Consider the following 25,327-nt stretch of genomic DNA (forward strand, 5'->3'; position numbering starts at 1 on the left):
ACAGTTGCCTGTAATGCTTTCATGCATTTTTGTTTCTAAAAGAGCACGGGTAGTGGGAGGGAGGGCATCCAGGACTGAGCCCTGGCCACTGCAGCCTGCAGAATGAGCTCCCCAGGGGGACATCCTCCCTTTTGATGCCAGCAGGAAGAAGGGAAATAGGTCAGGGCAGCAGCCAGAGCTTTCGGCTCACTGTCCAGCACGAGGACGTCATTTTCCAGGCAGCAGCAAAGGGCAGTTTCGGAGATCTCAGGACAAAGGGGTCACGGAGAAAGGCCTTGGAAATGAGCCCCCAGCCCCTCCCCGGGAGCTGCACCCCCTACAGCCTGGAACTGTGAAGAGGGTTCAACTGCGGCGCTGATCTCCTTTAATAATACTTTACACCTCCCTCTCTAAAAGTGCAGGTTTTCCCGACGGAGCTGCAGAGGCAGCAGCGGGTCAATGAGCGAGGGCTGGCTAGGTGGCCTTCCGAAACGAAGGTGTGGAGAGATCCCAAATGACTGTTTTATTCACAGGAAGGGTCTCAAAAGGAAGGGGATGGCTTGGGATTGCTGGATCAATGTTTTAGATAGGAATGCCAAGGCAGAAAAGAATCACTTACCCAGGACCACATGATAACTGGAGTGTGAAAACCTCGGAGTCTGCACTATTAAGCCAGTTATCTAATGCTCCCTCTCACCACTACTTCTGGGAAGACGCTAGCAACGGGCACAATTCCCCATCTGGGAAATTACACCAGATCTTCCTGTCCTTGGCAGTGTGGCAGGGAATTGCCTGAAAGAGGCAGCTGTATTGGGGGAGGGGGGGGTGCCTGGCAAAGGGGGTGTCACCAAGCACATGCCGTCCAATGGGACACAATGATCTCATGTTGTGTGGTCCAGAAGTAGCCCGGCCTCAAAGGCCAGGGACATGAGAACAAACTCATTTTCAGGGCTGTACCAAGCCATTTAAACCCAACTTGGCAAAACCTGTACAGCACGGTCAGCAAACATTTTTGATAAAAAGATAGTAAATATTTTTAGCCATTGCAGACCATATATGCTGTTGTAACTGCTCAACTCTGCTGTTATAACATGAAAGGAGCCATAGACAGTACATAAAAAGGTTAGTGTGGCTGTGTTTCAATAAAGCTTTATTTACAAAACTGGCAGTGGGCCGGGTCTGCCCATCCCTGCTATACACCAGATGAGTGAGGCTGAGAAGAACTGTTGAAGGCCTTTCAGAGTTTCTTGGCTGCTTTGGCCTTCAAGGTCACAAAGAGAATCAGGTAATGACATGGTGTCTAGCTTACTGTTCATGATCTGAAGCTGGCAGCACCGCCGGAACACCCAGACCACTGACCTGGAACAGTCCTCCCAGACTCCCGACTCAGGGAAAGGAACAAAAGCCAAGAGGAACCAGTGGCTGAGGAGAACGACCATGGAGAAAAATGGAGAAAAAGAAGAAAGGTGATGAAAGGTGGCAGGGGAGACACTCAGGAAAATGAGCTGAGTGATGGCCAGAAATGTTAGGCGCTCCGTCCTGACTAGTGTCATCGTAAAAACACATTTCAGGAAAGCAGGGCTCTCAGGTCTCAAGATAATGGGGGCCAGCTGAAATGAGAGGAGTCTCGTGTTTGATGGTACAGGCTCCACATGAGGATATGGGATGGAAAGACTACAAGTCTGTCTCCACCCCAAACTGAGAAGCAGACAGGCAGCAATTCCTGCTCTGTCTGCCCAAAGCTAAGACAACCCACCTCATAAACAAGGAGTTGCTTTTCCGGGCCAGGCACCCCACACCCCAGCTTTTTGTCTGCTCCCCGGCAGGGGCTGACCTAGGGGCGCTGGTCATTACACAGTCTCTCCCCTACTTCACACCCTTCTCAATTCAGTCTATGGGTTCTGGAGTCCAACTTAATGGCCATATCTCTGTGGGATCACACACGGGGCCCAGGAGGTGCTGTGAAATCATGAGATCCATGTGCTACTAACTCCTTTCCTACACGAGAGAGCAGATTTACAGTGACTGGGAAAAGCAGGCAGGGGGTAGAGAAATCCTGGCCCCAAAATAAGATAATAAAAAAGCATTTAAAGGAGGGGTGGGGCAGGATCAAGGCCAATCACATCTTCACAACACCTGATTACCTGAGCTAAATGTGATTATCAAGGGAACAGGCACAAGGTAAGAAAACCCATTCAACTTCGGCCAACAGGACAGCAGCTTGGCCGCAGAGGAGTTCCTGGAGTGGAGGCTGCCCTGAAGGTGAGAGCCGTGTGCGGTGTGAGGCTGCGGACCCCTGCTCAGCCATCCAGGAAACCCCGCGGCCCTTCTCCTAAGGGTGGGAAGGACCTCTACATCTGAGGACCAATCCATCAGGCTTTTCTAGATCCTTGGGGGGTGGGGGGGGGAAGATGGCAAAGAGAAACGCTCCCCAGGACAACCCCTGGAATAAAAATGAAGGTACTATACAGGTAGAAGTAAGTGAATAAACCTATAACAAATAAAACCCTCTCTTCATTCCTACACTGTTCAGAAAAGAGTTTTCATATATTATATAAAGGAAAATGCCCAGGAGAGTAGGCTGTAACTGGTTCCTTTAGTCAGAATCTCAAGTTATCCTTTCTTTAGGCCATACCCATCTTTCCTCTGGATAAAGACCTTTCAAAACAGTCAGCCCAAGTAATCAAACAAGCAGCTAAGAAAATGTAGTAAGGTTCTCGATCAAGAAGCCCCAACCCATGGCTATGAAAGATCGGGACATTACAAACAGGAAAGATCAATACCAACTGCGGATTAGACTAAGGATCTGCAAACTTACGTGTCAGAGGCACCAACGAAAATGGGGAAAACTTTTAATCTTTTTCAACAATCAAATATCAGCAAATACACAGACAAAGGTAAGGTCATAATAACCATGAGAGAGTAAAAGAGTTTTGGGCCACTCACTCCTTTCAGTGGTCAGTATTCTCTTTGACCCCCTTGTGCTTTTGGATATCACCAGCGGGCCAGAAACATGATCAGGAAGAAAAGTGGCTGGAGAAACAAGAGTTGAAAAAGAAAGGGAAAGAAGCTTTAGGAGACAGGAAACAACAGGAAGAGGACTATGGTGAGCAACGAACAGAAATGTGACTTAGAGAGTAAGTGACGAGGATGTTACTAACAAATGTCCTAGGCAGCCCAGTGAGGGGATTTCCTCCCCCCATCCGAAGCACAACCAACCAACAAAGGGACTCACCTGCTTATTCCAACATGAAACAGCTCTGTAGTGCATTATCCAAAGGGGATATTACAGAGGGGAATTCTAAAATATCCGCTCCTTCGACCTAATTCCTGTGCAATGTCAAAAACTTCCAACAGCTACTGACAGACAACAGGAGTGTTTGGATTCTTGAAATACTTCTCTAGTGGGAAGCTATCTTTAACTGATAACAATTCAACCTATGTTGTGGAGTCACAAAATAGGGGGGAGGGGAAAGACACCTTGCATGCATAAGGATGGCTTCTTCACAAACAAATGCATCTGACCACAAACAAAATAGAGCGGATGAGACAATTAAGGGCATTAAGCACTCCCCCCCAATATATTCACTGGCGTTTCAAATCAAAATGAGAGATGCGGAAGCTTATAAACAGGTATCTGTATCACTTGGCAACCCAAAGAAGACCACACATCTGCTCCCCAAAACCTACAAAGACTCATGAGCAAGATAACCTCTAGAACCCCCATAATCTTTTTCACTGTGTGTATTATGATATTGCATGAAAGCAGGAGGTACCCTATGAGTTTGTTAAAAAAAAAAAAAAAGGAAAAAGGCAGACCTAAAATCCTAAGCCTGAGCCCAGCACACTCCCCACTGTTCCTTTTCTGTGCCCACCTAGCAGGATGAGTGACTGGCATACTCCTGGAAAGCAGATGGATCTGTTGACTATGACTTGATAAAAATTAGCAGGTAGATGGGCACCATGGCAGCTGAGCAGCCTAACTCCCGCCTGCAAGAGCCAGCCCGACAGGCAGAAACAAAAATACAATTAAATTAAGTCAGAAAACCCGCTACAGAAAATACAATTACTCAAAGATACAAATAAACGTTCAAAGAAAATTGGCCCCTGACAGGGTTAGTCAAGCTTCTAGATCCAGCTGGAGGCAGGCAGCTCAGCTAATTCGCCAAGGAGGAGACTGCAAGGCCGTAAGCTCTCAGCCTTAGGATCCTGGCTGGGCCGGCCTGGTGTTCATCCCACATCTCAGGACGCCCACTGGCCAGTGAAGCAGGGCTCAAGGAACGGGACGTGGGCAGACACAGAATGGATCATGGCCGGGGAAGGCCGAGCACCGGAAAAAGGGACAGACTGATCTCTGCCATCAGACCGAGTGAGCCCCACTTTCTCCCCCTCCTCATCCAAGCAGCCCCTGGAAGATGCCCTACCTCTCGCTGCAGCACCAGCTCCTTGGTGAAAAGCGTTGCTTCCTCACTGAACGGCTCTCCCTCCTGCACCAAGCCTGGGAGGTTTCGGGCTCCTCGGGGGCATTCGATGCCTGTGTCAGGAGAAAAGAAGAATTTGTGATGAAAAGGGGTCCACTAGGCCTGGTGTCCAGCAAGGATGGTCCCCTGACCCTTGTAACAAGACAGGCATTTGATCAGAATGCCATGACATGAGGTAGGGCAGAGGCAGTGGTAGAAGGGGAGGCGTTTGGTTCGCCGGAGGTGGGAAAAACTAACATTATCACAGCAGTAACAGCGAAGAGGGGATCCCAGTCACAGAATCTGGGAATTACTAAGATCATCTGGGGAGTTCTAAATAAGATATGCAGGAAACACACATACCCCAACATGTGGCATGAATCCTCATCTTGGACTGTTCACTCCTTACGGGCCTACAGTCTCACTGCTTGGACCATCACTTAAATAAATGGCTCTCTCACCTAAATTACACTGATATCCCCAGCCATTCTGCCTCCTGACAGCCATTCCAGCCATTTTCTCTTTACTCTCTGACTTTCACATCCAATGCAAAAGTGTTAACTTGGTGTCATTTTCCTCTTCAAATAAGCTTCCCCCTCTGTCCTCTGGCTATACTTGGGACAACAGTACCATCAGTATTTCATTCAGAAGGAGAGACAGAAAAAACAGAATCCTGATGAAGTATCAGGTGTCTGGAGGCAGACACACCTGGATTCACACCCTACGTAACTATTAGGATCTGTGACCTGGGCCAAGCTACTGAACCCTTTCAAAGCCTCAGTTGTCCTATTTGTAAAAAACCTACTTCACACAGCTGTTGGGTGAGCTAGGGGAGATTATTAGGTAAAATATTTAGTACCATGCCCGACATACGGAAAGGTTCAATACATTTTAGCTCTTATTATTTTACCATTATTATCACTGACACAATTACCTACTCTCAGAATCTCAGTCACATCTTTCAATCTGCAAACTAGACTGTAAGATTCCTGAGGACAAAATCTTACCCTTCACACTCCTACCTATTCAAGGACAGTATTTTATACAATATAGGTGCTCCTAACCAATGCAGACTGCCTTTTCTTTCTCTTTGATTCAATCATTCATTTTGCAAATATTTATCACCAACAGTGGTCACCTGTGAGAGGCCATGAACTATGTCACATTTTAATGTCTGGATTAGACTTATAAATATTTCCAAAATATTCAAACTGCAGCTGTACTTACAAAGCCAAAACTTGAACTAGGCTAGAGACATAGGAAAAGAAAATAATCAAAATATGGGGGGGTGGGTGAGGAGGGATGTGCACTTAGTGCTCGTGTCTCTAAGTAACTGCTGGCAATAAGGCAGGACTGCAAGGTGTTACCTCTTATTTACAAACAGCCTCAGGTGAAGTTACAAAAGATTTGGCACAGGGAGGCGCGGCAGCAGGGCAGCTAGGCTACTGCAGACACCTGCTGGGAGCCTTTGGGAGAAGAGGGGCCACCACTGCCGGGGCAGAAGGTACATCCCTTACGGATGAAGCCAGGTGGCTACTCATGTTTCTGGCCACAGCACAGATTCAAGGTCATGGAGCTCAGAGGAGAGGTGATAGTTTATACCCTGGTCTTTCAGAAGCTCAAGAACAGAGCTTTCTCTCCAAGCCTCAAAAAAGGAACACACGACATCAAACAGAACACTGGATGGGGAGCACGGCACAAGGAGAGAAACTGCAGCAGGAGAGCAGCTGGAGCTGGTGCCAGGACCACTCTCCCGCTCGCATGAAGACGGGGATGGTGAAAGTCCTACCTCAGTGTCACCTGGGCAAGAGCACCAAGGCCGCCTCACTCTCTCCCGGCACTTCAGTGCCAGGCTCTGAGGGAGAAGTGGAACTGATTTTTGAAAAAGACATCAACAAACTCACAGAACCAAAAAGCCTGAGATTAACCTTGAAAGGAGAGATGGGGGAACAAGTAAAATGAAAGACAGCCATGATTCTTACAACATTAATAGCCAAAAACATTTTTCATTCTGTATCTGTGAACTAAGCAAAAATTATAATTGTCAGAAAGAAAAATAAACAATTCTACTGAAACTTCTGGTCACATAACCATAGGTAAAGCACTGTTGAGGAAACAAGAGTAACGCGACAACAAGTGTTCAGTTTGTGTCTGACTCTTGGATGGGGCAGAACTGGGGTGCTGTTGGTGGGACTGCTGTGTCACTTAAAGGACCCAAAGAGTCTCCCTAGCTGAGGAGATGTCCCCACTCTATTCCTGTAGCTGTCTTGGTATTCGGAAGTCTCAAGAGAGCAAGAGACCCCAGCAGCCCTCTCTGAATCCTGGGAGACCACCAACTGATTAAACTGAGAAGCAAGATGGCCCCGTGAGCCCAGGGAGTTGAAACGTCACGCTGAAATGGATTCAGATCACGTTCCTGGAGAGAAACACATGGGCCCGTGGTGACCAAACACCAACCACTGCATGTGGACCCAGAGGCGAAGGAGGGCCTACGTTCCACTGTCCCTCTATTTGCCAGGAGCTGGGCTGCAGCTCTTCGAGAGGAGAAAGCTGAACCAGGATGTTCCCCTGCCCTTTAAGTGGAAAAAGTAAACACATCCAAGCACATCAATTCCTGCCAGGCAGGTAGGTAAGAGAAAGGAAAGCGAACAGAAAATTTACTTGAGAACAAGAATACCATCTCTGCTTTTATCGTTTACTTCCCTTTCTGCTGGGCTGACTCTTCCCTCTCTTGGACCTGTCTCCTCTGAAGTAACCCCTTCCCAGTCAAAACCTGTCTCAATGTCACATCTCAGCTCAGGGTCAGGGATGGCTTAGTCGACACTACTTACTAGGATAGAGAGAGGTGGATCTTAAAAATAGATCCAGTGGGAGCAGGTATCAAACAGTGAAACCCAGCTAAACCCAGGTATAAGTGCTAGGAGAACAAAGAGCGGGAAAAATGAGTATTTACTGAGCATCCTTGACTATCTATGAACTGACGTAAGGACCCAAATCACCAAGCTACTAAGTGGCCAATCTGAACCCTAGACTGCCAGGTGCTAAAGCTATTGAGCAAAAACCCAGTTTTGGAGTTGAGTACTGCTGTCCCCAGAGGGTGTTAGACAAGGTAGGAGTGCAGGGCCTGGGGACTCGATTTCTTGTCGGGCAGGTGAGTGGAGACACAGCTGGGGTTTACATGTAACGGCAGGGCTCTCGGTACCGGGTCATCACCGTAGCAGAGGTGCAGGCACTGTAGGACCGGAGCACAGAGGTCAGGGAACCCCTAGGTTCCGGCCCTAGACGGGATCCCAAAACAGGGAGTGTGTGGGTGAGATGGAATCTATTAGCAGACCAGGGCTCGCAGCTGGGGCCAGGATAGGGGGAAGGGTTTTTATAATATTGGATATCTGAGTGTTAGAAACCTATGAGCCAAGCTATTTCTGTAGACGGACTGTGTAGACGAGCGTTTTTCAAACTTTTAACGTTGATTATGACCCCACCCCACACTTAAATATGGGTATGTACACATATACAGCAAAGTTTCCACAGAGCAGTGGTCAATCGTGACTACATGTGACACGCTGTCTTCTCTGTTTCATTAATGAAAAAAATACGGTTATGACACTGAATTAACTGAAGACCTCTGGTGGGGCAAGGCCCACGGCTTGGTGAACGCCGGGAGAAGACTGGGGTGTGAAGACAGAACGCCGGGTGGCCCTGACGGCCCTCCTGAAGAGGTCAAAGTCTACACCGAGTGCTTACCAGCTTCAGGACTTGGCTTTTGTGTCCCAAGGGATCAAGGGACAGGGCGAGAAATATGCTGTCCACTAACAGGGAGCAAGTCAAACAAGGTAACATCGTAAAGCTGGAAAGACAGACACGGCTGCTGAAAGCAGGGGAAGGCCACGCACCATCAGCAAGAAGAGGCCCGCCGAGCCCTCCCTTTCCAAGAGCCTGGCCAGTAAGGAAACACCGTTCACGCTGCACCTTGACTCAAAGGCCACTGCAGTGCTGGGCTGGCTGTGCCGCTTTGTTACCAATACAACAGACTTAGAAAAGGTTAAAGAAAGCACGTCACGGGAAAGAAAGCTGGGGTCTCTGAAAGCAACTGCAGAGGCAGAGCTGGGCAGGCTCACCGGTGGCAAAGGTGAGCGCCCGAGACGGTGAGGAGGAAGCGAGGTGTCACCGGGTTCCAGGAGCCCTCCACAGCCAGGCCAGGAAGAGCCCGCGGTTCTGAATCACGCACGTCACCACCAACCGCTGTCTTTCCCGATGAGGCCCTGACGAGGGCACATTGAGTCTGCTACGCTCCCAACACCACAGGTGCAGGTCAACCGCCAAGCTCACCCCTGACACGGGCAAGCCATTCATATACCACAAACATTTCGTTTAAAAAACAAAAAAAGTTCCCCAACATTCTTGAATATTTCCTTCCCTACCATGGGGTCGGGGTGGGGGGCAGAATGGAGAGAGAGACCCCCCCCCCCGGGGCAGGTGCAGCTGACTTCCGCCAAGGGCAGATGCCGGAGAGGTAGGCCAGACACACCTGCCCCTGCTCCGGAGGCTCCCTGACCTCTTTAAAGCCTGACAGACAGACCTGCCTGTAGGGAAAAACCCATCATTCCTCACACCTTTTCTATGCTTTCTGGGATATGATGGCTGACCAAGACTACTTAAAAACAAAACAGAAAGAGGATCTGCCTCATCTTGTACAGTTTAGAAAGAGAAAATTCATCACTAGCTATCAGCACATCATTTCTGGTTTCTACTCTGCCACTGACAAAGTATAAAACCTCTCCAAGCCCCAAGGTCTCTGTCTGTAAAATGAAGAAACTCCAAATTCTCCCCTGGCCAGAAAATCCTACAATCTGGGTTATGCCCTTTTGAGATTTCCCATCCAAGGCTTGACTCCCTGAGTATAGGGTGCCTCCTTTCAAATGTAAAATGCTGGGCTATAAGAGCATTCTATTAAAAAGAAATTATACATTTAGAGACATTGACTAACTAGGTCAATTAACACAAACACTTCGGTCAGTCAGCTGTGGAACGAGAAGTACAAATTCTTGTTAATGATCCGATAATGGCTGTATAAGATTCTATTGATGGCTATGTGAGAGTCGTGCATCGTTCTGAATATTTTACACTGTATGCTGAGCTTTATGATAACCAAGCTGGGCTCAAAGCATGGTGGCTTTTTTTTTTTTTTTACTGGGAGTGAAAGGGAAGTATGGCAAGTATGGCAAATCTGCCTCCGCTAGAAGGGACAGCTTCCCAGTGGCACTTAGTCCAGCAAACAAGAGACCAGGCATTCACAGCAGGAAACAGAACTCTAGTGGAAACAGTAACCAACTGGAAGGATAGGTTGAGGGTGATTATTGCTTGTCCACTGTGTGCTCGTTACTACATCGGACATTATGGAGGCAAGGGCAGAGGACGCACGCAGACCTCACCTTCGCCCTCTGCCTACTTCAGATACTTGGCGAGTTCCCTCGGCAGACCTTCCCTCCCCCCGTTTCACAAATACGCATCAGTGCCTACTCTGGGCTAGGCACTGGGTTGGGAGGTGAAAACTCAATGATGAAAAAGACTGGCTTTGTCCTAGTGAAGCTTAATTAGCAGCATGACAATATTATTTTCCCCTGCCATCGTATGAAGTATGCTATTGGTGATGGAATTTACCATTCAGTCTGTAGGGTGAAGAATGTTAAGAAATAACACATAACTGGATTATGGCAGGTGGATGCATTGGGAGGATGCACCAGACAAGTCAATCGTGGGCTCGCCACTGCCATGTCCCTTGCTAAGTGTCAGCCTCAGGCAGCTGTCTTCCAGCACATGACCCTGGCTTCTGTCCTCTCCCCCAACCAGCAGTTGGGGATGGAGGTCAGAGCAGAAGGTGAGAAATGAGGGAGGGAGGGAGGGAGGGGAGAGTTGCTACTGCACTTGATTCAAGGATAGTCAATTTATAGCAGGCTGGCAGAGGGGGAAAAAAAAGCTCTGTCTAAAGAGAAATGAAAGGTGACAGGTGAGAGAGATTCTTTCTGGAATTTGAACTGGGCAGCATGCAGAACATCAGCCCGTGAGGAAGAGGAGGAAGGAGGGGAGCGCACTGCATCAGCACTGGAGCACTAACACCAGAGACCTGCAGCGAGGTCCTGGAGCCACCAGACCCACGACCATCCTCTACGTTCCGGGATCTGGGAGATCTGACCTCACCTTGGATGCTGTTTAACAATTTCATGGATGTTCCCATAAATCTGCTCTCTCCTCTCATTGCTACCATGAGCAAGCCTATGTAAGAATCTGGCATTTCCAACCCAAATTAAACTAAAACTAAATTGCTTCTTAGGGTGGGTACTGTATCTTATTCAGATCTTTCTAGCATCTGACACACTGCCTAGCACACAGTGGCACTATAGATCCTCAATCAATGCTGAATGAACATCCATGAAAAATACTTCTGGGACAGAAGTCCATACACAGAGAAGGAAATGGCTCGTGAACAGTCAGGGTCATAGACCTTATGCAAATACCAGGAGAGGGGGCTGACAGAATTCCTAATTACACACATCCCACTTCCCCATGGTGACACAACACTTCAAGGACGAAAAAGAAAGCACAGCTACACCCTTTGCCCCACGGGTCTTTGAATCAGCACATTTGGGAAACGCAACTCAAATACACAGGGGACATGGGCAGCAACGACCAGCAGTGTGAGCGAGACCTGAGGCTGCTGCACCGCAGCTATGTTCAGTTTCCAACTCGACAAAGGAGGAAAACAATTCCCACCCGTGACCCCATGTTGGGCTCCAGGCGGCCATGCTCGGAGCGCACTCAGAGAGATGACTCAGGGGTGGGCAGGCCTGCCTGGAAAGGCCAGTTAAAGGTGCTTAAATCTGTACAGCTCGGCTGAGCGGTGACCAAGAGGGTGACACGATAACAATCTGCAAGTATTTGAAAGGTGTAAACACAAAAAGGAGGGAAAATGCTTAGCCTAAAAACAGGGGGTGCAATTATTAGGGGAAAGAAAATCTGGACGAAATATCGGAAAACCTTGGTGTAGGGATGACTACGGGGTCATCGGTAAGTTTCCCAACGGAAATGAAAAGGCAATTATTCGATCCTAAAGCCGAAAGGTGGCCACAAAGCCCATCCCTCTGCTTCTGTGAAAGCAGCCCAGACCAGGGGGCTATGGTTTTACTTCCTATATTTAGGGAGAGACTTCTTAAGTAATATTCAAGTCAAAATACCTCTGCTTTAAATACTGCTCCCTGAAATTTTAACAAATTTTGTTGATCAAACCATAGCGGAGACAAAACGGCCGTTCTGGTGGGGCTTTCAGAACAAACACAGGCTTTATCGGCTAGCACATGGCACATACCTGGCTAGCAGATAAAATGGAGCTAAGTAGAGCTGGGGGACAGACAGCTGGGAAAGGGACAGAGGACTAGACTCTCATGTCACGGAGCATCTTCATCCCCGGTCTCTAAGACCCTGGGTAAGCATGCTATGAAATGCTGTACATTTCCCAGACAGGAAACCACGGACACCTCTCCCTTCTTTCTACATAAACACAGTCCCCTGGAGTAAACGTCAAGGACAAGGCGAGGCACAGAAAGAACACCAAAATAAGATTCCTGTCACACTGACTGCACTCCAATACCTCTGCCTGAGTTCCTGCTGCTGCGGCTGGCCAACTTATACCTCACAGACTCTCAGCAGAGATTTCTACCCTCACATTCAATGAGTTCCACTTCTATACTTTCCCCTGCCATCCTTCCCCCCAGTGAAAAACAAAATTTAAAAAACCCACATCGGGGCTTCCCTGGTGGCGCAGTGGTTGAGAGTCTGCCTGCCGATGCAGGGGACACGGGTTCGTGCCCCGGTCCGGGAAGATCCCACATGCCGCGGAGCGGCTGGGCCCGTGAGCCATGGCCGCTGAGCCTGCGTGTCCGGAGCCTGTGCTCCGCAATGGGAGAGGCCACAACAGTGGGAGGCCCGTGTACCGCAAAAAAAAATCTCACTTCGCACAGGGAGTTAGACATTGAACTCCATATGTAGTCCAAGAAAAGTGCCATGTTCTTCCTTTTCTACTCTTGCCCTAAGCACCAAGAACAGAATCCAGAACTCTTAAGCCAGCGGCACAGAAGGCAGATGCAGACAGGCCACCCGCCTAATCTTAAGCGATGTGGTTATCACCTGAATCTACATGCAAAGCCAAACCACTGTACCTTGTTGGAGCTGAGAAATGTAATACATCTCGTGTACCAAAAAAGCTTGCTCTCAGTCCTCTCATAAGCTTTAAAGCAGAAATCATTGGAGGTCTCAAGTTGCAAATGTCGTCAGTGAGTCAGTTAACAATTGAAAATGGCAAACCGTCCCACCTTGGACCAGCTGGTCCTATATTTTCACGTTCCCAAGATGGCCCAAACAGCAAGGCAAACGGTAGACCAGTGGGTTCCCAAGAGTTAGTTCTACACGATACAAGGCCTCAGTTTGTACTGAAAGGGTCAGAAATGAAACTAGGATTTTGCATTGTCTCAGATTCTTTATTCTCTCCCTTGTTCTCTAAACCGCTATTTTGTTACCTCGGGGGAGGCAGCATCTTCTGGGCCAATTTTGGAACATGTCACTGCTGAGGCTCTTTCAGTGACGAGAATAAAGGGAGAAAAGAAGAATGAAGGAATCCTAATTAAAGGGATCAAACTCCTCAGGTAATGGTAGTCAGGGGAGTCGGAACTGGGCAAAAGCCGAGACTGAAGCTGTTTTTACTTCACAGTTCCAGTTGTTTGGGGGAGACTTTTATTAGGTTGCCCTGATTTGCTAATGTTTGATGCATCTGTTGAAAGACCAGAAACCGAAGTTAATTGGGGACAGGAGCAATGAGATCCATTCTCCACAATGTGACGGGAATTTCGGCTCCCTTTGAGGAAAGGGAGGGATGGAGGGAGGCATCTACAGAAGGGAGGGACAAGTTTCTCCGGCACAAGTCACAATAGTGTGACCACTAGGGGAGGGGTGACGTCTCGAGTCTCATCTCTAGTTATCAGCCTGTCAGTGGTGGATCCCGTTCTGCACTTATTTGAGGTGAGGGGTATGCTAGTTCTCTCTGGAGCCACAGTAAGGAGATACTCAGTAATTGTGTGCTAAACAAACACCAGAGAGGAGAAAACCCTAGCAAAAACAGATGCAGCAAACCTGTGATAACAATGTCCCCTTTTGAGCTCCCGTATGCATACTAGTTAATGCTTGGTGAGTTCATGAGGAAATCTACTAACTCTTACTTCTGGGACTTTAAGGAGAGTGAGTGTTAGATGCTAAATCACTGACCACTGTCCGAGGAGGAGACGAGGAAGGGATGGCTTAGAGGCCTCACACTGGTTGCTGGCTCTCAGTCTGGCAAGACAGGCAGTGTGCAGAACTGGCTTCATCCAACTTGATTCATCATTGGCTTTAGACACCGAAGAATCATTCCCCAAAGGGAGAAGAGCTCTTTCAGGGGGAGCTGGTGTGGCAGATAACAATCGGGCCAGCATCAGAATATCCTTTTATGATTCTCCCCACTGCAGAGCAAGATCTGAAAACAATGATTTTTAAAGGGAGAAAAAACTCTTGACTGATGAACAAGGCCGTTCCCTTCCCATGACATCCCAAGCGCATGGCCATAAATAAGCCAGCCAGGCTTTCTCTGGGGGTGTGTTTGTGAAGGGGAGGTTGGAGATGGCAGGCTGTCGGCTTCCCGATACACACGTTCATTTGGGGGTTTGCTGTAAGCAGCAGCTGCAATAATATCACCACCAACTAGGAGCAGAATGAAACAACTGTGCCCTCTAAAAATGTTTTCCATTGAGTTTCTCCTAATTATCCATATCAAAACAGCCACCTCATAGCCTCATTACATAGAAAACAAAGCGTCTGAGGTCAAGAGCTAGGCCCACAGTGGTCTTTCCGGCGACAAGAGAGCTACACGGCTCAAGCTCTTACGTAACACTGTGGCACCATGGAGACAGCACCTAACAAGCGCAAAGCCATGTCTGAGCAGCGAGGGGGAGTTGGTTTCTATGAGAACCTCAACTTTTGCTTTTTCTGACTTATTTTAAACATGTAACTTTATCTCTGAATCAAATGAAACTTAGATTTATAAAAATAAATGTCATTTTCGGTACCCCCAAATCCCAGTCTTGGTCTTTTAAATTCCATGTTCATGGATAAAGAGAGCAATTTGAATCTCCTGTCCAGGCTGGTAGAGAACGGCTCTGGGGGTAGGGAGAAAGCCACAGGAAACCTGCATGTGGATCCTCCGACTACCAGCTTCCAGAAGGTATCCTGCCACACACCTGGCAGGCAAATGTAAAAGGTGCTTACTCGCATAAATTTAGAGTGACTTTTTCTAAACCAAGCTGTGTTGTCATTTGAACAAAATGGTTCTGAGATGTGTGGAGTACACTTCCAAACCACTGCCTTTGCTGAGCTTTCCACTCATAGAAAATTTCTCTGAGCTTCTTCTCCTGAGGCAAGTGAAATCCCAGTGTCTAGAGATTAGTATGCTCAGCCAGTGGAACTGCAGAAGAGAAAACCCAGCTACCGTCAGGAATACTAACACCCCCCAAAGCAAGGATGATGAATAAAAATCTGAGAGCTCAGCAGCTCTTAGGAAGAGCCTTCTACCTCACTACCTCTATGCTTAAAGAAATAAATGAAAACAAGCCAAAAAGGAGAGGAATTCTGAAGAGCCAAGGTTCTTTAAGACCACAGGCTGATCTTGGATATAGAAATACATCCTATCCTGACAAGTAGCTTGAATTCTGGCCTGTGGATGAAGACTGGCCTTCACCTTTTTTGGTTAGCACCATAAAAAAGGGGTCAGCAGACAACTTCCTGAGGACTAAATCTAACCCACTGCCTGTTTTTGTACAACCTATGAGTTAAGAACAGCTTTTACATTTCTGAATAGTTGAAAAAGAAATATTTTGTGACCTGTGAAAAACTGTATGAAATTCAAACTTCAGTATCTATTTACTCTCTGGCCCTTTAGAGAAGAAGTTTGCCGACTCTTGCTCTAAAGCATGTTGTAAACTGGGTAAAAAAAAGTTCAGGCCTTCCCTGGTGGCGCAGTGGTTAAGAAACCGCCTGCCAATGCGGGGGACACGGGTTCGAGCCCTGGTCTGGGATGTTGCCACATGCCGCGGAGCAGCTAAGCCTGTGCACCACAACTACTGAGCCTGCGCTCTAGAGCCCGTAAGCCACAACTACTAAGCCTGTGTGCCACAACTACTGATGCCCGCGTGCCTAGAGCCTGTACTCCACAACAAGAGAAGCCACCGCAATGAGAAACCTGCGCACCGCAATGAAAAGCAGCTGCCACTCGCCACAACTAGAGGAAGCCCGCGCGCAGCTACGAAGACCCAATGCGGCCAAAATAAACTGAAAAGAAACCAAAACAAACCCCCTTAAAAAAGTTATATATAAAAAAAAAAGTTCAGGCAAGACAGAGTTTAACTTCCCAGAACCAGAATATCAGTACAGGTAATAGCATAATAATAATAAAGATACTAAAAAAGCCCCTGGTCATGCAGCTGAGAAGGTGAAAAGCAAGCAAATGTGGCTCAAGGGAAGCTGAGGCAGCCAACGTCAAGCACGGGTGTGTGCCCGCACGCTGGCTCTCCTGCACCCCGTTCTAGGAACGTCATCTCTCCTGTACTTGCCATCTGCCCCCTTTATTCCCACTCTACTCCCACAGACCCCATTCAAAACTTTGAAATTTCCGGAGTTGCCCTTCTCTGTTTCTCACCACAACTGCTTCCTTCCGCTCCGTGACAACAGACTTTCACTATCATACTTCTTGCTGCTACTCAGACTTTATCTTTCTACTCTACTTGGAAAAGTAACCTCCTCACTGACAAATCTCATCACCTCTTCTCAGCAGGGGTCCCACTCCATCTCTATATGGCGCGCGGCACTGTGCCCCAACCCTGTAGTGAAATTCTTTCCTCCCCTCTACTGGGGTCCTCTCTCTGGGCTGTTTGTCTTGTCTCCTGCTGTTGCCCTCAGTTATGTCTTGGGCCTCTTTCTTTTCACTCTCTGCACCCTTCCTTGGAAAGTCCATCCATTTCCATGTTCTCCATCACTGTGATCACCCAGAACCTACAGACATGTAAGCCTGAACTGTCCTCTAAGCTCTAGACCCAATCCCCAAGTGTCTGACAGATATCTCCCCCTTGACCGTCCTGCCAATACCTCAAACTCAACAAACTTATCGTCTTGCTAAATCGCCTCTGCTCCTTTCCTTGTCCCCTATTCTGATTGCAGTACTAGCAACCCCTCAGGCTAACAATCTCCCTTATCTTTGATTTGTCCCTACTTTATTCACATAACCTAATGATTGCTACATCTTATCGATTCCATTAATTCCACCTCCATCGTTGTTTACATGATCCATGGAATCCTCTCAACCCTCAACCTAACTCTGCTTGTTCAAGCTCCTGTCACTTCTGGCCAAGAATCCTCTGATCCACCTACCTGCCCTCCATTTTCCCCTATCCTGATTCTTCCTGCCTGATTAATTTTCCTAAAGCTCAGTATTCTGCTCAAAACCCTTCAGTGGCTTCCAAGAGTTTACCATATAAAATCAGAAATCACAACCTGACCCTCTAGGCCTTCTAAAATCTGGTCCAGTTCCTTGGGATCACATAAAACATCCATCACCCACTTGACAGCCCTTCAAATATCTGAAGACAGTACAACATCTCTTTCCTCTCATCCTCATGACTTATTTTCTCCAGACTGAACACCCACACAAGACGTGGGTTTTGATTTCCTACCATTCTCCTGCTTTTCTTCCTTAAGCCTAGATAATGTGAAGGGCATCTTCCGATAGGAAACACCTTTCTAGTCGACTTAATTAAACGTCTGCTGTGGTGGCGGGGCTCATTCACCAGGGAGCAACCCTTCCTACACGCTGAGGAGAGAGGCACCTTTGGAGGGGAAATTTGCTGCCTGAGTTGGACTGATCAGGGAGGAGTGCGCAGAGACTGTGTACCAGCCCCGTCTCCCTGGGACCAGGCAGTGTTAGACTTTTCCTCCAGGCAGGAGGCTGCAGCAAGAGACAGCTCCCCCCGCGCAGGAAGAACCCCCGGTACATGGGCGCCCTCGAGGGACTGTGGGGAGAGGTGGAGCCCATCCTGAGGAAGGCGGAGGCCGTCATGGCCTCCATTCCAGCCAGCTTCCACTCTGTCTTGGAGACCCCGGTGGTGTGGTGATAAGCAGTCTATTCATTTCCTTCTCTCATGCACAGGGCTACTGGGGATAAAAAGGAAGCAAATCCAAACCACTGCCTAGAGTCCACTTTGCAGAATTCAGGGAAAGATTGTTCTATTGAAGTGGTTATCTTCCCTGTTTGGGAGACCTGAGGGAAAGAAAAGGATTTCTGTGTCCTTTGCCTTCCACTGATGCAGTCCTGAAGAAAGGATGATTTCAGTCGTTACTGTGGCCAGTGGGACAGTGAAAGCACGGCTCGCACTTAATTGAGGCTTTTTAGCTCCTGTCACAGTGTGGCAACAGGGCACCGGAGCACCAGGATTTGAACTGTGACGCCGGGTTCATTTGAAAAGCTTCATTTGAAAAGCAGGAGAGAAGGGAGGACAGGGAGGGAGAAAATCAGGGACCTGACAGACAAGCTGCCTGATTCTTTGCAGCGAATGGGAGATATTAACCTGTCCTTCAGGCTGGGCCCGTCTTCAAGGGACAGGAAAGCTGCCCCAGTGGGCTCATTACTCACAGGTGAAGGACGGCATGAGGCATAAGCCCCCGGACGAGACGCTCGCCTCAAATCGTGATTTCTGATAAGGGTGCGACTGGTGAGGAAGTGGCAGTGGTGTGTTGAGGGATGGTGGGGACCGTCAACTCCCCAAACACAGCTCGCAATGAAGCGCGTTGCCTGATGGTGATTCCGGGTGCTGTGACAACCACGGCGGGGTGTGTGCACGTGCTCACACTTGCATGTGTTCACACATTCAAGGAAAGAGGGCGGGAAGAGGGGAGTGGGGGGAGGCGGACTGAAGAGCAGAGGAAGGAGGCGCTCAGGAGACCGCAGTGGCCGTAATGACGCAAATCAGAAACTGCTATTTGTGGGGAAGTGACACCAGGGCTGCACCCACCTACTGACGGGCACGGACACGCAGCAAGAGTGCCTGAAGGGGCAGAGGCCAGAGACAGGAACGGGTGGATTCCCTGGCAGAGCATACATGAGAATCAAGCTTCATTCCAGGGACAAAGGAACAATGAGCCGCACTTCCGCCGCCTCACGCCCTGGACGTGTCTTCCCGAGCCCTAGGCTGCCTGCAGGTTCCCTTTTATCATCCTGAAAACTTTCGATGCTGGCTTGTTTGTGTCTTCTCACTTCCTTCTGCTCCAAGTTCACGCTTTACCGTATCCCAGCCCCACGCCCCTTCAGGCCAGCCTTGTCCAGTATCACCACCAGAGAGAAATGTCATCAGCTGAAGCCTTTTAGACCATGGACAGCGGCTCCTCTGGGGTGCAAGTGGCAGGGAAGCCATCTCTCTCTCTCTCTCACACGCACAAGCGTGAGCAGTGCTTCTCCTCAAGTGTGCCCCCTTCCACGTCTGCCTAGTAGGACCAGTGCTGGGGTATAAGAAGCTTGTTACAAGGCCCCTACGTTTCAAATAAATGCCAGAGGACACATTCCTGTAAGGAATCTGGGGGGCTCTGAAAAGCAACCACGTGGTTGCCTGTTTTATGTAACGATTTTTCAGTTTCCATAGTTTGTGTCATTAAATAATTGTTCTCTAAAATATATATAACAAGATGGACAGTCGTGGATAGGGTTCTTTCTTTCTCTCTGGACCCTCCCTCCACAGCCTAGCAAGTGTCTAAAACACATCTAGCCCAGATGGATCCCTCGGGGTCAGAAGGCAATCAGATGTCCCAGCACATGGAACTCTCCGGCTACACAACTGTGGACCCAGGGAGAAAAAGGGAGAAGGCCTTTTCCATCTCAGTCAGCCATCGTAGGGAGGTGCTGGCTCCTGAATGGCAAAGAGGACAGCTGTCAGCAAGAGGGTGCAGGAGCAAGGAGGCAATTTCACAGCGTAACAGCCAAGGGGAAACAAAGACAAGAGAAGTGCTTCAGATGGAGGCTGTCTCTGCTAATGTCGCTAAACGGGAAAATTCTATATTCTGTAATTGACCCACCCTTCGACAGCTGTTCACACTTAAGTCAGGAGAAAGGTGAATGCTTTGGAAGGGGAAGGAGGGATTTCTCCTGGCCAGCCTGGAACCAAAAGGAGCCCAGTCGCTAAATGATGTGTTTGGGGGCCACAGAAAGGGGGCTCCCTCCTCTACTAAAAAGTCCATTTGCATCCTGTACAGCGAATGAGAGCATAATCAAACTGCTGCTGCCTCGTGACCCAGGCCAACGCCACAGAAGGAAACCTGCACGGCCACTTCCAGCCCTCAGGGCAGACAGGACGGAGGAGTACGTGCGGGAGAACCTGGAGGCACTGAGTCCGGTCTAAAGCACTGCATTCACCTGTGTGGACCGGGAGAACTGGCATTTATCATCTGCCAGGACCCTGAAGATTCTTAGCTCCCTGTTACCAGTGTTCTGGCTGAGACTCTGTAATGGATTCATCTTTGTAGATGAGTGATGCGGTTTAAAATACTGCAGGGTTTGGCTGCCATTCCCTCCTGTGGGGTCTCAAAATAACTCCACACAAATCATTTTTGCTAACCACTCACTCAGGCAGCTCTTCCCTGCCAGAACACACACATCTTATGTAACTGAAGGAGCCGCCCAGCTTGCTGAAGAGGAGGGCGTTCCCAGAGCGCCGCTGCTCGCTGCCCCTCGGGCTCTGCAGAGCCCGGGCTTTGAAACCAGCTCTGTGCCTGGGCCCAAGCTCCCTCAACAAGAGACCCCCCCAGGAGACTCAGGTGTTCATCAGGGAAGGGCATCCAATTCAGGACTGCCTTAGAAATAAGTGCAACCTGGACATTCCATGAGCACTTCCAGGTAAAAGATTGACTCTGCTAGATATTGGAAAGTAATGAGTAGGGGAAAGAACAAAGCACCTTCCCTCTGAGAACTCACAGTTCAGTGTGGACGACAGGCACGTATACGGACAGAACATAAACATACAGGAGGAGTGGGAGAGGAGAGGTGCTACAGAACACCTCACAAAGCCTCCTCCCAAATTTCACGCCTTCATGACGCACACGCTGCCCTTGGCTCGGCTTCCTTGCTGACCCTTCCGCCCAGTGCCCCTCCTATTTCTCTAAGTCTCCACGGTCAGAACCCTTTTTTTTTTTTTTTTTTTTTGCGGTACGCGGGCCTCTCACTGTTGTGGCCTCTCCCGTTGTGCAGCACCGGCTCCGGACGCGCAGGCTCAGCGGACATGGCTCACGGGCCCAGCCGCTCCGCGGCATGTGGGATCTTCCCGGACCGGGGCACGAACCCGTGTCCCCTGCATCGGCAGGCGGACTCTTAACCACTGCGCCACCAGGGAAGCCCAGAACCTCTTCTCTTGACTGCTCCTTAAACCTGCATCTTCACAGCTGTGTTCTCCTCTAACCTCCAATCCTAGGCAATCACATTCACTCCCTGTGCTTCAGATTCCATTATAAGCTGTTGATGCTCAAAGTTTTCATCTTTAGTTCTGACCTTTCTACCAAATTCATCTGGACCTGCAAAAATTCACAGGCATCGAATGTTCAAGGTCTCAAAGGTGACCTAATAACCCTCTCCTTGCAAACGTTCTATTATTTACAAGCTAGAAAAGCGACCTCTCTTTTCCCATCCTCTATTATCAAACAACCAGCAGAATTCTAGATCAGAACCCTCCTAACCAGATCTGCTCTTTCCTCTTCATCCTATCCAGACATCCTGACTGCAGTTTGGGTTCTCCCAATCTAGTCTTCGTATTGCGGTAAAAGTAATCTCTTAAAAATAGATAATGCAGTGGAAAAGGAGGGACTTCCACTATATCTAATAACACGGATGAATCTCAGACAAAAGCTGGGTAAAATAAAGTTCGGTAAAATAAGACTATGATTCCAGGTATGATGTCCAAGACAGGCAAAACGCATCTATGGCAACAGAAGTCAAAATACTGGTTATCTTTGAGGGGAAGGCCAAGAAAGAGCCTGCTGGGATGCTAGAAATATTCTATATCTCGACATGGGTAGTGGTTTACTTGGTTACTTGCAGTTATCTGTGTACTTTTATATACATAAAATGAATCAAGCTGTATACTTAAGATCTGTGTGCTTTACTACATAATAATCATTTCTAAAACTAAAAAGAAAAAGAACAAAAAGACATAACGCATTACCCACCATTCACTGCTTCCTATTACTCACCTTAGGGATTCCTAACCTGGTCAGGGACGGGGTGGGCTTGGGCTAGTGTTTGCCAATCCAATGAAACTGTATGAAAATCTTTGTGTGGTCATGTATTTTCTGAAGAGAAGACTGACAGCCTTCTTCAGACTCATCATTCACTAAGAATGTTCACGACTCGAAGTCATCGACGACTTCTCTATGAGGCACAATCTAAGCAGCATGGACACAGGGCCCTTCAAAGATGGGGAATCTGGCTTCCCAAACTCATCTTCAACCATTGTCCCTCTTACAGGAGACATGCCAGCCGTATTAAACTATTGGCCATTCTGAATAACAATGCTTTTTCAAGCGCCCTCTCTTTCCTTGGCTGGTTACACCCTTTCTCTCCCGTATCTGGCATTTTCTGGAGAGAAAACCTACAAGCTTTCCAAGATGGATAAAAAGGTTGGTGATCACCCTAAATAGCAAAGAAACTGAGCTACAGGGTAGGGGGACATCTAAACAACTCAGAGCTGAAGTCCAGCAAAATAATCTGGCTACAAAGGGTGGCCTGAAGCTGGGTGAAAGTGCAGTAAAAAGATCGTTAAAGGAATGAATGAATCACAGCACTTGAATTCAGTGCTTTTGTGGTAAAGACATTGAGGACCTGCTTATTTAATATATATCAGATGAGAACAAAGATTCAATGAGGCAAGAATCAGGGGTCAAAGTTAACAAGATAACATCGAAAAGGGATTAACACCCGGCGTTCAACAGAAGAAGGGGGTTGGGGGACATGGCTTAATACAAGTTCATGTACAAAGGACCTAGAAAGCACACACTGACGACAGTTCTATAACACACAGAACTTAAAGGAAAACTTGGAGAGACGAAAACCACACTGCCTATCTCTCCTAGGTTTCCAGCCTAAAACACGAAAGGAAATGACTGTAAGGACATCTACATGTACCACCTAAACATTTACAGAATTACATTTTACAGCTGGAAAGAACCTTAGAAATCGTTCAGCCCAAGCTCTGTATTTTCACAGAGGAGGAAACAGGAAATCAGAGAAATTAAATGACCTACACAAAGTCACAGGCCAACTTGGTTATGAGGCACAGATTATAAGCCGTATCTTTTGACAGGCAGTTGTTCTTGCCACTGGATCCTATCAGTTGGGCTGAATGCACTTCATCTTACTCAGGCTGCCCAGGGTCCTGGTTTAGCCTATGGAATTCTGTTTTTGGATGTCTTTTCCTGAGCAGACAGATAATCTGATAGGCTATGCTGGCTTTCAAAAAACACATTAGGAAGTAGTTGGTATTATCACAGCGAGGTTTACATATAATTGAAAGGGTTTTTTTTTTTACATATATCAAGAGAATATAGACTGATCCCAAAGAAATTAGTCTAATAACAGCTACTGTAATCTGAGCGGTATCTTCCGTTGTGGTTAAGCACCGGATTAAGTACTTTTAAAAAAACCATGCGTCATGCTATTTAACACTTAGAGCACCCCTAATTTACAGATGAGATAACTGAGGCAAAGACAGGTTAAATAAGTTGCCCTACATAACAGGGTTTATAAATGGCAGATCCAGGATTTGAGTCTGCTTCTGTGAGTCAGAAATTCATATTTGTAATGAATTCACTAAAGTGTCTCCCTAAAGAAGGGGTATTTCACAGAACTCCCGAAGTCAGAGTTATTAAGAGACCCTTGGGAGTATCTTTGTCCACCTCTGTCATTTTATACACGAGGGAGTGGCGCTAGCATCACACCCCAAGCGTTCTGTCTCTTAAGTCATTTACTTTTCCCTACACTCCGCCTTGCTGCGCGAGACTGCAGGTTCTGCCTCGATGCGTGGCGGAAGACCCAGTCAGCACACCCCTTCCCTCTCCTGGCTTAAGGCACTCACAACGACAGGCTAGAGAAAGGGACACGCCACAGTGATGCTCTTCCTCAGAATGCAGTGGTTGGGTAGGCTGAACAGTAGATCACCACCCACCCACCCACCCTTTACAGAGTTTCTACCATGTCCCCAGAGTCAAAACTCCAGACAAAGAAACAGTCACAAGCCAATGCAACTACAAAGTGGTTACAAGGATGATGCAACTATAGAGGCAGCACGGGATGCCCTGTGAACACAGAGGAGGTAAAGGATCTGGACAGGAGTCACCCCTGAAGTTCACTCTTAAAGAGTGAACAATAACTGGCCAGAGGAACACGCACCTAGCAAAAGCGGGGGACTGCTTACTGGTGCTCCCAATGTTTACAATGGCAGAAGGGTGCTACGCAAGGCAATCAGGAGGGGCGCAGGAGCAAAGGACTCTATGGATGTGCCTGGCAGGACACTCGAGTTCCTTCTGAGAACCACAGCCCAGGTCAGGATATTTGAGAGCTGATGTGTTGTGCTTGGGAAAGCACAATGCCAAATCATCCTACTATACTCACTTCTAAGGCAGAAAAGGAACTGGCTTATTAATAAAACAAACTGCTTCCTATGCATTCTTTCTCCCAACAAATTTTACTATAATTTCACAGAATCAAAAAAGGTAATAATTATTCTAACACTGTGTGCATACCTACTATCTAAACATGTTTTATCAGTCAGATTTCATGTTATCAGTCAGATTTCTTTTTAATTAAAATTACGATCTATTTGAAAACCATTATCATAGCTTTCTTCTTCCCTCCGTCATTGTCTAATCATCAAACCTCTGCAGAGGAATTCAAAGGGGGCTGAAAGTAAAAAGTGGACTCATAACTCATCAGCACGTCACAAAAATCTTTAACTTCCTACTACCATGGAAATGGCTTTTCCCCACATTACATATATACACCAGGCAACAGGGACTGCAGGTCTGTGTTACTGAGACAACTTTCAAAACCAAGAGTTAAAGGGGGACACAGATATTTGATTGACAGGAGGTCACATTTCATTGGCAGAAGAATAAAGAACTTGTCTCAATGGAAGATCGGAATTGAAAAGCTTAAAATATTCCTTTAAAAAAAGAAACATTGTTCTGACATCCAAAGAGGACAAATCAAATTGGTCTCCTCCCTCAGTCCCTGAAAAGGAGGAGGAGGAAATGGCGGGGTACTGAGTGCCAGTTCCGTCCTTAATTAAGCTATGTGACCTTGGCCAAGTAACAGCTTTTCTCAGCCTCACTGGTGATAACAGCAGCCCTTCCTACCTCACAGCACTGTAACAGGCACCCAGGGGGGAAAAGTATGTGAAAACACTGAAAAGTATGTATTACTATACAAGCTAATACCTTTAGAGGATAATCGTCCTGGTAAGTTTTAGTATCTTTAACCAAGGTCTAAACCACTGCTTGATGGGAGATCCAATGACCCTCAAAATGCTGTTGGATCTTTTGAAAATAATTTTAGGAACTTTAGTTTCCAGGCGAATGCAGAGTTACCATACCCTTATGTAAAAAGACACAAGAAAAATACAACACAATGCTAACACTTTTGATTATAAAGAACATGGCAGGAGTAAGAAGCAGCTGGGGGGATAGGGTGCTGATTAGGAAGAAATGGTCTGCATCTCTTAGATGCCAGG

At 47.6% G+C, this 25,327-nt stretch overlaps 1 protein-coding gene across 1 annotated transcript in view; it reads right to left on the reverse strand.

The window, feature by feature from the left end:
• SND1 (staphylococcal nuclease and tudor domain containing 1) overlaps nt 1-25,327 on the reverse strand; it is a 418,878-nt gene that overhangs the window by 91,773 nt on the left and 301,778 nt on the right. Inside the window, exon 16 of the mRNA XM_004265475.3 lies at nt 4,404-4,513. Within this exon, the coding sequence (XP_004265523.1) occupies nt 4,404-4,513 (110 nt within the window). The remainder of the gene's footprint in view (nt 1-4,403; nt 4,514-25,327) is intronic.

This window comes from Orcinus orca, chromosome 9 (genome assembly GCF_937001465.1).
Source record: "Orcinus orca chromosome 9, mOrcOrc1.1, whole genome shotgun sequence".
NCBI classification, from domain to species: Eukaryota; Metazoa; Chordata; class Mammalia; order Artiodactyla; family Delphinidae; genus Orcinus; species Orcinus orca.